The 13069-nt window shown below is 36.9% G+C and overlaps 1 protein-coding gene across 1 annotated transcript in view; it reads right to left on the bottom strand.

The window, feature by feature from the left end:
• Nucleotides 1-13069, bottom strand: part of Vps50 (VPS50 subunit of EARP/GARPII complex) — a 113808-nt gene that overhangs the window by 60913 nt on the left and 39826 nt on the right. Inside the window, exons 10-12 of the mRNA XM_031381092.1 lie at nt 10472-10514; nt 9067-9165; nt 6090-6230 (exon numbers count right to left, since the gene is read on the bottom strand). Coding sequence (XP_031236952.1) covers nt 6090-6230; nt 9067-9165; nt 10472-10514 — 283 coding nt within the window. The remainder of the gene's footprint in view (nt 1-6089; nt 6231-9066; nt 9166-10471; nt 10515-13069) is intronic.

Genomic DNA, 13069 nt, shown 5'->3' with positions numbered 1-13069 from the left:
AAAAAAAAAAAAAGAAAAGCTGGATGTGACAGTGTATGCCTGAAGACGTAACTCTTTGGAAAGCTGAGGCAGGGGAATAGACCTATAAGTTCAAGGCCAGCCTGGGCAGTACAGTAAGATGTCTCTTTCAGAAAAGAGAAGAATAGCAACAACAGTATGGTTAGGGGGTGGCATGCAAACGCGAAAGAATATGCTTCATAAACAAACACAAAGGATGATGTGGAAGAATATGCTTAGCTTATCTACTCTAGACGGAGAAACCCACAGCCAAACACAATTCCCACATCACTGCTGAAGGGGCCTGAAATGGTTAATCTCATAGAGAAATAGGAATCACTTAATAAAACAGCAACTTCAACCAGGCAATCTCACCTCTAGAAGTGTATCCCGATGATGCGCCATGACAAAATGTGTAGCTAAAAACCATTGGAGTCTATACAAACTCCAAACACAGAAATATGCAGAAGAAACTGTCATTCATATACATAAGAATAGCATGTGGTTATGTAAAATAATTTCACATGCTTATTTTTATAATTGCTAGCTTACAATGAGACAGTTTGAATTATCTTTCTACAGTTTATTTTAGCACATCATTCATTATACCTGACTCAATTCTAACCAAATATACATTAAAAAAATAACAAAATCAGGAAAGAATAAAAATATATGGCCAAGTGAAACAAAACTCAGAAAAGTCCCAAGTTGTACCTCAGGGATCCTTTACTCAATACAGGAGCTCTTCTGAGGTTAATTAAAACAAACAAACAAACAAACCCAAACAGTTCACAAATTCAATAGTACTTAATCTACATTTATATTATACAAATACATTTCATCTAAGTACATTCCAACATTTTGCCTAGAACAGGAAGATAGTATTAGGAATATTTTTTTCAGAGAAACATTAGGGCTATAAAAATAACTGTTATAGTCAAACAATCTCTATAACAGGTCATAGTTTATCAACCCATAAAATTAAAACTTAATTCTACTACCTTTTACTCTATGAGGAAAAGAGGCTCCTCCCCTATGCTCTGTCTTGGGGCTCCTCTCCTATGAGCTGTCTTGGGGCTCCTCCCCTATGCTTTCTTGGGGCTCCTCCCCTACACTATCTCTTGGGGCTCCTCCCCTATGCTATCTCTTGGGGCTCCTCTCCTATGCTCTTGGGGTTCCTCCTCTATGCTCTGTCTTGGGGCTCCCCCCATGCTCTGTCTTGGGGCTCCTCCCCTATGCTCTCTTGAGGCTCCTCCCCTATGCTCTGTCTTGGGGCTCCTCCCCTATGCTCTGTCTTGGGCTCCTCCCCTATGCTCTGTCTTGGGCTCCTCCCCTATGCTCTGTCTTGGGCTCCTCCCCTATGCTCTGTCTGGGGCTCCTCCCCTATGCTATCACTTAGGAGCTCACTGTATTTTACAGCTGTACCAAGGAAGATATATTAATATTTGTCTTTTTTTTTTTCAAAAACAACTGAAATTACAGCAAACCTGTTTGTCACATAAATGATTCAAAACTCTAGCTGAATCAATGATCTGGTCTAAAAGTCTGCCAAAAGAACTCAAATTTTATTATATCTAATATATCAATGTGTACAAGCATATGAGATTAATAAATTTAACATCAGATAGCAAGATAAATCTCATCTATTTATATTTTAAATATAAACTTTAGAGACCATTTTACTAAATAAATGTAATAAACATAAGTAAATGTTTTTAAGGTGCTTTCAATGTATATAAATTATGGCATATTAATCTCTGTACTTGCAACCTATGCTGGCAATAATAGTCATTGTGCATTAAAACTGAGCCAATTCCACTATACCATTCAACTAACTGTAGAGCAGTTAGCATCCACACTCAAATAACAACTCTTCCTAACCATGCACTTAAAATAATTTGCAATCCAGGCATGGTGGCATGATCTATAACCTAACACAAAAAAGAGATAGAGGCAGATGTGTTACAAGTTCAAGTCCAGCTTGGGCTACATAGTGTGCCCTGCTTCACTACCAGACTCATGATCAAACGAGTCACTAATTCTGTATGGTCAGGGAAGGGGAGGGATGTGTGGACTTCCGTCCCAGGCTGAGGGCTGCAGTACACAAGAAATCTCGTTGGGAGCCACTTCACCTTCCATAAAACAAACTGAGGTACCCAGACCTATTTCATCATCACTTGCTTAAGTCAGTCACCCGTTACCAAGCACCGAGCAAGGAAGCTCGGCTCACACTCTGGCTGGACATCGTTAAGTTCCATTTCTATGTTCACAGACAGAAAAGAGGAACTCATTATGAATGAATCAATTCAGGAAACACTAACAGCCAAATACCTCTTTTGACATGCCTTTAGGGATAGGAAACAGAAGTATGATTCCCAGCACCTCTCCATGGTCTACAACTGTATTCAACACTCAGGGACTTCAGTGCTGGTGGAAGTGAGGGCAAGAGGATACAGTCTCTGAGAAGCAATGTTTAGTACAGAAAAGGAAGAGTTTAAATAAAATAATGTTCAAGGGGAAAAAAATTCCACATCTATAAAAAGGGCATTCAATTCTCCTAGCTTGGATGTGCACAGATAGCAACAAGCATCCAATTGCAAGAACTGGATCTGCAAACCTGGCTCTCAGAGTGAAGAAACGCGAACACAATCTGAACACATGAAGGTGCCCTACTCTAACGTTAACTGATGCTTAAACCCTATGGATCTGACCTCCCATCTCACTACAATCAGCTCAGAGAAAGCCTATGACCTTCCATCTCTACTATCAACCACTGCCAGGAGCCTACCTGATCAAAATTTAAATGAAGAAGTCTTGATTATAAACTGAGTTTGGTTAATTTTTCAATGTATAGTGTAAATACTCTAAATTGTGAACTTGAAGTATATAGTCGAAGAATATCTTTTCAATGTTGCTTCAGTGAAAAGTGATGAATATGAGGCTGGCAGTCTTTTATTTATTATATGATTGAACTCATAAGAAAACTCTATTAAGTGTATCAAAAAATCAGAAAGAGCAAACAGAAATCCCTAGAGGGTCCTATAACATTTTTGTTGTTTCATATTTAGATTTATCACTCTATGAACTTCCTAATAAACATACAGAGAAAAGAGGCTCTGGTATCTTACAGAGATTCAAATTCCACAGTGCCTGTGTGCTCACACACACACACACACAACCACAGTCACAGCATCATTAACACTACTGGGAAAATGCTGCTGTATGGGCAGACACTGGTCAAAACAGCACTGGGCTCGGTGAGCTGAAAGCATCTATGCAGGGACTGAACTCTGTCTCTAAGTGGAAAAGTGCTTAAAAGACATTCATTCCCTCAGCTGTAAATCTCTAATGGTCTCTGCATGTGCCATGCTGTATGTAAGGTTAATATCTTATGTACTTTCTAACTACCAAAACACCTCAGCCACAGCAGAAAAAGAACAAAATTGGATGGGACAGGGCTAGGCTTGGAGCGCACCCTTGTCACTTCCTTGGTCATGACTCCTGCATAGCAAAAGAACATGACAAATATTCCTAGCACCTGACTAGACTCCTGACTTAAAAACACAAACAGCTTGTGGAGAAAACTGCCATTCGCAACTATCAGGCACTTGATCATTAGTGCTAAACAGGAATACAAACAAAAAGATAATGCAAAAGTGTATTGTATAAATAACAACTGTGGCACCGAAATTGTCTCTTGAGTATCAGTGTTAAGTGTTTGTAACCGCTGATACATATCCTTAATCAAACAGGTACATAATAGCATTATAGAAGAGGCAATGTATGCATCATTATAAAATGTGTTATGGTATCGGAAAAGACCATAATTATTTAAACACTTAGATTACTTAAATATAAGAACCTGTTGAGTTAAGAACAGCAATTTTCATCAGGTTTCAAATGGTTTTCTACCAATCAATTATTTTGTTTCTGCTGATAGCTGTACGTCAACCTCTAGCACCAGAGAAATAGTAAAAGAAAATGGAGGTTTTGCTTTCTCTGCTAGGCTTAAGAACCATGAGACACAGCTTACCAACTAATAAAAATAAGACATAATTTTGTCCGCTTTCTCTGTTAAAGGATTTGTTAAACTAGCTTCACTTCAATCCTGCTCACCCAGACTGACATGTGACGTAGAACACCAAGGAGAAAGCAGGCTGACATTGGCTCCTTTCACTCCCAAGACCTTCCCAATTAAAGGAAGCACACTTCTCTGCTCTGAGGACATCTACCTCCCAACTGCTGTGTGTCATTCAACTATCTTACCTTTTAATATTTTCAAACACAACTTATGACCAAGTACTTCATTCCAAATACTGCCACAATATAGCGACATGAAACACAAGGTACCCAAGCTCGCCCTTCTTGCTTCCAGAGCACTGGTCAGCATGGTGGTCTCCAGCTCTTCCTGCTTCCTGAGACTTTGTGTCTACATCTGCTTACCAGCTACTTTTAATAGGAGGCACAAATGACTCCCACCACCATATAAAGTTAAGAACTTCATGTCCTGTGACCAGATTCCTTCATGAATTACCAGCTTGCCTCTGTAATGCCAATGAGGACCTTACTTGTTCCCATGAGAAAAATATGCTTAAGCTTTCTTTCATCAACATCCTTGGTCAACATCAAAGGAAGGCCTTCTATTTTCACTTCCTTGAGGTAACCACTATCTTTTATAGAACGAAGTCACTAAATGGTATTATTCTGATAAACTAATCAACAAACTGATGTCTCTTCTCTCACCCCTCAAATCTTAATCACCGAGAGCACACCATGTGCATAAGCAGGCCCAACATATATTCTCAAGCACAGCACTGCTCATCCCAGCCCAACCTGTGCTAAACATTAGTGAACTGTGGGAGGAGCAGCTGTGCAGAGGTGGCACTATGCAGGAACTTAAGGAAAAGATGGTAACAGCTGAAGACTATGGTGCACATCACACAGGCCATCAATTTCTTTGGCACCAGTTTTGGTAAAAAAGTGAAAGCAGTTCTGCAATCACCTGAGGCTATAAGCTAGCCCAGAATTGCCACAGGCAGTCAATAGTATACTCCTCTCTGAAAGCTGTATTACTGCATCATACTGGGCACTATTTTACATGTAACGTGGTTTCTATGACTAAGCTCTAGAACGTTAGCAAAACAATTGTTCCCACAACTAAATTATATATAGTTCAACTGCTATCACATATATATGACTACCTATGTAACAAGGTACCAGAAATCTTTTAGGGGTAACTTGAAAAAGCATTTACTCAAGAGGCAATTCACAACGATTAAGATATTTGTTATCATACTTTTTTTAAAAAGTACAGCTATTTCAAAAGATCACCTTACCATCACTGTTTTGTAAGTGACAATAATCCAAAAGAAACACAATGAGAAACAAATTGCGTGTAACTGTTCACTCATCAAAGCACACAGAGTCATCTTAATTATGGAATTAAGAGTTTGAATGTAGAGGACCAGCTCATAAAGCCTTGACTTTAAAAAGCATATGAAAACAATATGCACAAACAGATACAAACATCAGAGCTAACCACTGTCAAAAGACTTGACCTTTATTTGTTTAAAGTGCTTTTTTAAATTAGTAGGAATTATTTCCTACTTCATTGAAATTACGAACTTATAATAACCTACTATATCACTTAAAGTCACTTAGTCATTACAGCCATACTAACAACATCATCTACAGACCACTTGATGGTTAACAGGTACCAAGCAAGGTAAGATGGTGGCACCTGAAACTTGGGAGACTAAGGGTGGTAATCCCAAACTCAAGATATCTGAAAAACAAAGAAACAGACAAACCAAAAAAAGAAAAGGGAAAAAAAATCCCAATGAGTTGCAAACAGATGCTCGGTTTCCTCTGTGGTTCTGTAGACACACTCTGAGCTATCTGCCAGCCATGCTTCCTGATAAAGTACACCCTAAATATGTCTACTCCTCACCTGTTTTCTATGAAGAACCACATTAGAAAAGGAATGTTTGCTTTTATTTTAGTGGCATCTTCAGGCAACAGGTGCAAAGAAGTGGGAAATTACTGATTTAAAACCTAAGGGAGAGAAGAAGAAGAAAGAAACTCATACATACCGTACAGAGATCTTTATACTGAAGCTTCTGGAATTTTGTATCTGTGTTTCCTGCACACAGCTCCACATAGCCAAGTACAACTTGAAATACAGTGTTGTGAATAGCTTGAGTGAAGTGCATATGAAGTTGATCCATTGCAGTCTAGGAAAGAAAAAATAATGTTATTCCATAGTCTTAAATACACATCAAAAGACCTGAAAAAACAGAGAAGCAAAACCTCATCAACTATAGCAATAGCACAGAGCTCACTATCATCCTTAGAATTCAGTGTAGTGCACACTGTGTGCAAAGCAGCTTTCATACAACCATGGCATCATACCACTCAGGCTGAGTGTAACTGGGAATCTATGTTGCTGTTCTCATTTATAACTGGCATTCTGGCCTGTCATACATAATTGTACCTGTGTCTCCTGTCCTACCACACTCCTTCTCTTACACTCTTCAGGAGGTTTCTCAATGGTTAGCTTCTCAGAGAAGCCTTTCCTGACTAAACTATTTAAATTAGTATTTTTCCACCACTCTTTTTTGGTTTCTCTGGGTATAGCTCCTATACCACCTGACAGCATCATTACTTGTAACTTTAACATGTGCATCTGTGTTGGTTTGAGTAAGAATGGTTCCCATAGATTTACATATTAGAACAATTGGTCACCAGGGAGTGGAACTGTTTGAAAGGATTAGACTGATTAGGAGGTGTGTCCTTGCTGGGTGGGTGTGGTCTTGTTGGAGGAAGTGTGTCACTGGGAGTAAGTTTTGAGGTTTCAAAAGCTCAACTCTGGCATAGGCTCCCTATCTCTTATGGGAGAACTCTAAGGGTGAAGTCCACATGATCAGATAGTCTCTAGGCCCAATGCAATATGGAAGACTCCCTTTATTAGTGACCTTGTCTGGGGAATTCTAAGCCCCAACACATATCTCTACTGGAGAAATGTCATGTAGCCTCAATTAGATTACAGGATTGTTTTCCTTTGTCCTGATAAAGCTTGTTTAGCCAGCACCTGAGATTCCTGAAATGCTTCCCTACGCTAATGATGTATTTCAGATACCCTATGCCCCCAACCAATGACCTTTGCCCATCTTGGATGTGCCTAAACTTTATAAGCCTTGAACCACCTAAATAAAGGTGATCTGCCTCCTGATAGCTGGTCAGGATGTGGTTATTCACCGTAAGTACTCACAGGGTTTTCTGAAACCCCTGTTCCAGTCTCTGTTCCCACTACCCTTATGGACCAAATTGTCCCATGATCCATGGGGGTTGGGAGTGGGGGTGGGGTAGATCCATATCTCTCTCTGCTTGCTGTCTATGGATTAGGATGTAAAGCTCACAGCCATTTCTCCAGCACTGTGACTGCCTGAGTGGTGTTATGCTCCCCACCATAATAAGAAGAGTAACTTTCTGACATTGTAAGCAAGTTCTCAACTAAATGTTTTCTTTTCTAAGAGTTGCCTTGGTCACAGTGTCTCTTCCCAGCAACAGAACACTGACTATAATGGTTTCCCTCACGAGAACAGAATATATATGACAATTTATACTCTGAGACTTGAAGCAATAGAGTAAGTAGGTTCCATGTATAATTAATAATACCAAACAGTCTTATAGAGAAAATTAAAAGTCATAATCTTATTTCTAAAGGTCTTTCCACATTTCATTCAAAAATATGAAGTCTCTTCTTGTAGTTTTCCCAAACTACAGCTTAAAATATAGAAATTAGGAAAATACAAAAAACATCAGCTTTTAAATACTTTAAGCAGAATTCAAAATATTTGGTATAGTCTTGAATTTCTTTCCAAAAGAAGGCACAATTTGAAAAAAAAGTAGAAAAATGCTTGTGTCTACTGTGTGTAAAGGTTGAGTGATAAAATGCATAATTCTAGATACAGGAGATATAATTAAGTTTCACACCATTCCCTTTTGTTTCTGTTGAGGCCTACCCCCTTTAACATAATTGTAGCCATTTTGGGTTCGGTCTCCATTTTGCTCTTAAGATGAAATTAAGTTCAGGTTCTCAGACTCTACTTCCCAGAAGTAGATTAATTATCGATAGCTGACATTGAAGTATTGTCCTAAAAGGTCCTAACAGTATGGTTATATTACTTCTGCCCTGTTCACCACCCATCGTACCATCACATAGGACCAATCAGCTTAACAGTCAGCTGATAATACTTTGTCTAGTTAGCCAAACACACAGCACTGCCTCCACTTTTGCTTTCTCAACTTCTGAACTTGGTTTTTCCTATAAAAAGCCTGCCCTAAGAACAGACTGGTACCAAAATTAGGGTCCCAAGTCCATTTTTGTAGTCCAGATCGATTGGTCTTAGGTGGGGGGTGTTCAATAAAATGCTCTTGTTTAGCTGAGATCAGTGGTTTGTGTAGTGATTCTTGAACCCCAACAGTTTCATGTTTTTCACAGAAGACTGTGGATGACGAGTGTGCAAAGCCACACATTAGATGGCAAGCTATAGTACTGGGAAAATCTGCTAGATGCAAAAGATCCACTTGACAGAATGTACTCATTCAGAAATAGTTTATTATCTAGGAACAAAGTTCCTTATTAAGATCCACTTCACAGGGCCAAAACTTAAGGTACAAGATACTACATGCAATCTTCCACTGAATTTTAATTAGCTTGTACTCTTCATTCCTTCCTTTATGTTTTCTTTGCTTGCTTATTTGTTTGTTTGTTTGAAAACAGGTTCTTGCTATGGCCTTGGGCTTGCAATCTTCCTGCCTCAGCTTCTCAAGTATTATATTTTTCTTAATCTTACATCAAGTAGTAAAAATATAGTTCTGAAACTGATAAACATTTTTAAAAAAAGTTTTAGTATGTTTCTGTAACATTACTTAACACTCTGAGACTTGGTTAAGCTGTTACCATTATTAATTCAGCATTATAATGCACTTTTGTTAAGTGAAATTTTGTAAGGATATCATATTGGTAGTAATCAGACTCATGAGTGACATCTGCTCAGAACTAACCTGTGTTTTTCCAAGAAGCCGGTAAGCTTGCTGAACCTTGGTATAATGGTTAATGTCAAAATTCTTGCAGATTTTGGAAAGAGCTACATCCAGCTGTTCCTATGCAATCAACAAAAGAGCTGATAAGGAAACTTTTTTTCACAGAAATATAAAGAAAATATTAAGGCAACCTTTCCACCATTTGTAACTAATAAATATTTACCACTTTACTGGATTAGTAGAAATCAAGTATAATTACAATTAGCCATTATAATTAAATTAAATTTTGTATAAATAATTAGCATTATGAGCAATGTATTTACCTTGAAACACATATCTAGTATTTCAGAAGAAACAAAATAAGGATAATTTTCAAGAGACCTTGAAGTTTTATATTTCTTATTATTTTATAATATTTCTTAACTATTTCCTCAAATATCTGCTAGATTACACAATTATATAGGTTGAATATGTAGATTTTAAAAAATAATATAACAATCCTTTTGCAACCAAGAAAAAGTAATTCTCAACCAAAAACTGACTTTGAAAATACATACCCAATTAAGCTTTTCCATCTTAAATGCACTTCTTATTGGGTTTCTATTTCAATGATTTCATCTTTAAATAATGATTTTCTACATGCACAGAATAATATTTTTGTTTGTATTAAGAATGAATAAATATTTAATTTTCAACAAAACCCTCATTAAAAATATTCAGAGCAATGCTTACTTATAGAATTCAAGTCAGTTGCTTTTAATTAGCAAATAAACAGACATTCTTATAATTACCAAATAATTGTATTTATGACCATACTTCTTTCACAAAAGGTCATTTGATAGTCTAACTTTTACAACTGTAGTATCCTAATCAGGAAACCAAGAGTTGGAGAGGGAATCCAGGAACTCCAGTTGCTTTTTAAACTGAGCTTGCTGTATTGCAAAGACTGTTGGCGGGGCTTCTGATGTAAGTAGGAGGGCTAGAAGACTCTGTGATGAACCTTTCTCCTCTTTTTAATCTGTTTTTGGAATTTATGAGAGTTTTTATCAATTAATAAACACAAGGAAATCAACTCACAGGGCCAAAAACAGAAGTATTTATAAGATAAAATATGTGGAAAGTATTTATATTGTACCACAACATGACAACATATGCATTTCCCATTTGTAGACTTAACTATTTCTAGAAAAAGTGTTATCTTCAAATTCTGCTTTAAGGTCCCCCTAATTCTAGGAGCATTATTTACTTTACAAGTAGATTAAATCTGATTTAATTTCATGGGAATTTCAAATGAAACACAACAGACTTGAGTGCAGTGATCTAGGGACAAGGGAAATAAAAGAAACACAGAAAATGATGTTGTGCCTGTACTAGCTAAAAACCTCCAAAAGGAAAATGCTATCCAGTTTATAATAAGACTCCTTACCTCAATTTGCTCCAAAGTATCCTGCAGCTTTGAATTCAGCTCACTACAGAATAAAACAGAGAGGTGTCTAGTGCTAGATACTTCTGATGAATAAACAGAAAACCAGTATACACAGTATGTGCAATGATGTTAGAAAAGAAAAAGAAATAACCAAAGAATCTACAGAGAATTAAGAATTAAAAGTTCATAGTATATTTTAAAATTAAATTAAAAAGTAAAATTTCACAAAGTTAATTTCTACAACACAGGAATAAAGAAATACAAAAAAAACATTTTAAAAATACAATTTAAGGAGACCAAATATCAACAAAAGCTAGGTAATACAATGCTGAGCTGAAATAAACTGAGCTTAAGTACATGAAAGAGCACGCACATCATGTGAACAGATCAAAATTTCCAACAGGGTGCTCACCAAGTGATCTACAATAACCAAACTCTAATCAAAAGCCAACCTAACATTCTTTTCTATTTGGAGAAATGAATAAGCAGCTTCTGAAATCTCTGTGGCAACTTAAATCTTGTAGAACAAGGGTTAGAAAGGCCTTTTGTAAAGATACAGCAGTGAGACAGCGTGCCGCTGACAGAGGGACACAGTGAAGTGAGCATGGGGGCAAATGGCTCCAACAGATACTTGGCAGAGACTATTCAACTGCCAGTACAAAACAACAACAACAAAAGTAGTGCTTGAGTCATTCTGAAAAAGCCACTGCAAAAAACCAGCAAAGCAAATACGCAGAATGGCCAAAAGATATTTTTAAAGAATTAAAGACTGCATCTTCAAATTCTGGCTGGATGTGGAACAAATGGAATACTCTAGCATTTGCATGACACAGGGGACATCTCAACAAGCGATTTGAAAATCTTTAAAGGCTACTGTAGCCCACACTCTGAATCTTAGGAGTTCCACTGTTGTACACACACTAAGCAAGGTGTATACACAATTTGTGGGACCTATTTGTAACAATCTTAAAGCTCACATTACTTAAATTAAGTACTACCAGAAAAGGTCTCTGAAGTCTAATAAAATAAATCTACTCACAAAATAAATTTAATATAAAAAAATGACAAACTTTTTAATAATAAAAAGAAATAAAAGAAATAGTTCAACACATTGAAACCTTGGGTTTTTCAATGTCACCTACTGATGATAAACTTGACTCTCAAATTCCTAGTAGCCCATGCAAACAGGGAGGACTACAATAAGATCAAAGCACACTAGTCACTAAGGGTAGAAAAGCATACAAACACACACACAAAGTTTATTTCTGATGTCATTAATCTCTGGGAAAATTTTTCATGATTTTTTTTTTAATAAGGAGTACCTACCATTCATTGTCAAAAGCACCCTTGACAGCTCTACCCTCATGCTATATATCAACAGGCTCCTTGTAATGGCTCCTAACTGAGCCTCTCACTGCAAACTAAGGAGGTAACACCACAGGGAGATAGCTACATAGACAGCCATACAAGTATAACACAATTTACCAGAAAGGAAAAACGGTAGCTTGATGTGCTTGATGGTCTAAGGATAAATGTTCAAGCCTACAGTGGAAATTTTGCTTTTTTAAAGCATAGAATGCGTTACATTTGCATATTGTGGCCTGAAGTCAGACACTGTCAGTTATATTCGCTGATAAAAACTGACAATGAGCAGAACTTGATCCTTCATCCACCAGCATTTCAGGGTTGATAACTTAGAAATAACTAGATCTCTAGTCAGAACCTACACATGGTATACAGCAGAACCCACAGGGATAGGTTAGAAGAATACATATAACAAGTTCTCAGCCCCACGGGCTGCCTGTCCTACCCCCTGTGGGCTTCTATCTACACGCTGATGATTTTCTTGCCTGGCTGATTCTTAACACAGCAATGTTTGCAGCACATAAAGCAGAAGTAAAATCACATTACTGTCCCATAGTCAATAAACGCTTTGGGAGCTTCCCCAAAATAAGGACAAAGCAAAAGTTGGCACAGAGTGTGAAACCCTCAACTTCTCATGCAGTTTCCAGAGCCCACCCTTTATCCACGTGGATGTACCCCAGACTTTTCCACCAAGCTTATTCCTGCTCAGTGTTCACAGCTGAATTTTTTTTAAAACTTTTATTGCATTATGATGAGAAAAGTTACATGATTTCAATTTATCTGAACATTTGTTAACATTTAAAAACATATTTTAATTAAATAGAATTGAATCACATTCTTGTTTCCCTTTTATACCACCGCTCCTCCCAGAGACCCCCCATTCAATACCCACAATATCTTTTTTGTCATATTCCTTAAAATTTATAAAATATTATAATAAAAATAAGTATTATAAAAGTTGTTTGATATAAAACAACAATCAATTTAACAGTCTTATGTAGATGCTCATCTACAGCAATAGTGAAAATACATTTTTCTCAATATAAATTTTAAATAACTCCAAACATATTAGCTGTATGCTTAAAAATAATACATCACTACTACTAGTATTTTCTTAAATGAACATGAATATATAGTCTTTTTGTTTGTTTTTTATTTAGTACAATTTAAAATTTTGGCTCTTACTGTGGTACAAGCCCAAAATAAGAACAATTTTTAGACATTGGGTTTCAT

This window comes from Mastomys coucha, unplaced genomic scaffold (assembly GCF_008632895.1).
Source record: "Mastomys coucha isolate ucsf_1 unplaced genomic scaffold, UCSF_Mcou_1 pScaffold20, whole genome shotgun sequence".
Taxonomy (NCBI): Eukaryota; Metazoa; Chordata; class Mammalia; order Rodentia; family Muridae; genus Mastomys; species Mastomys coucha.
The sequence above is the reverse complement of the archived record's forward strand: the minus strand, read 5'-3'. Positions and strand labels throughout refer to the sequence as shown.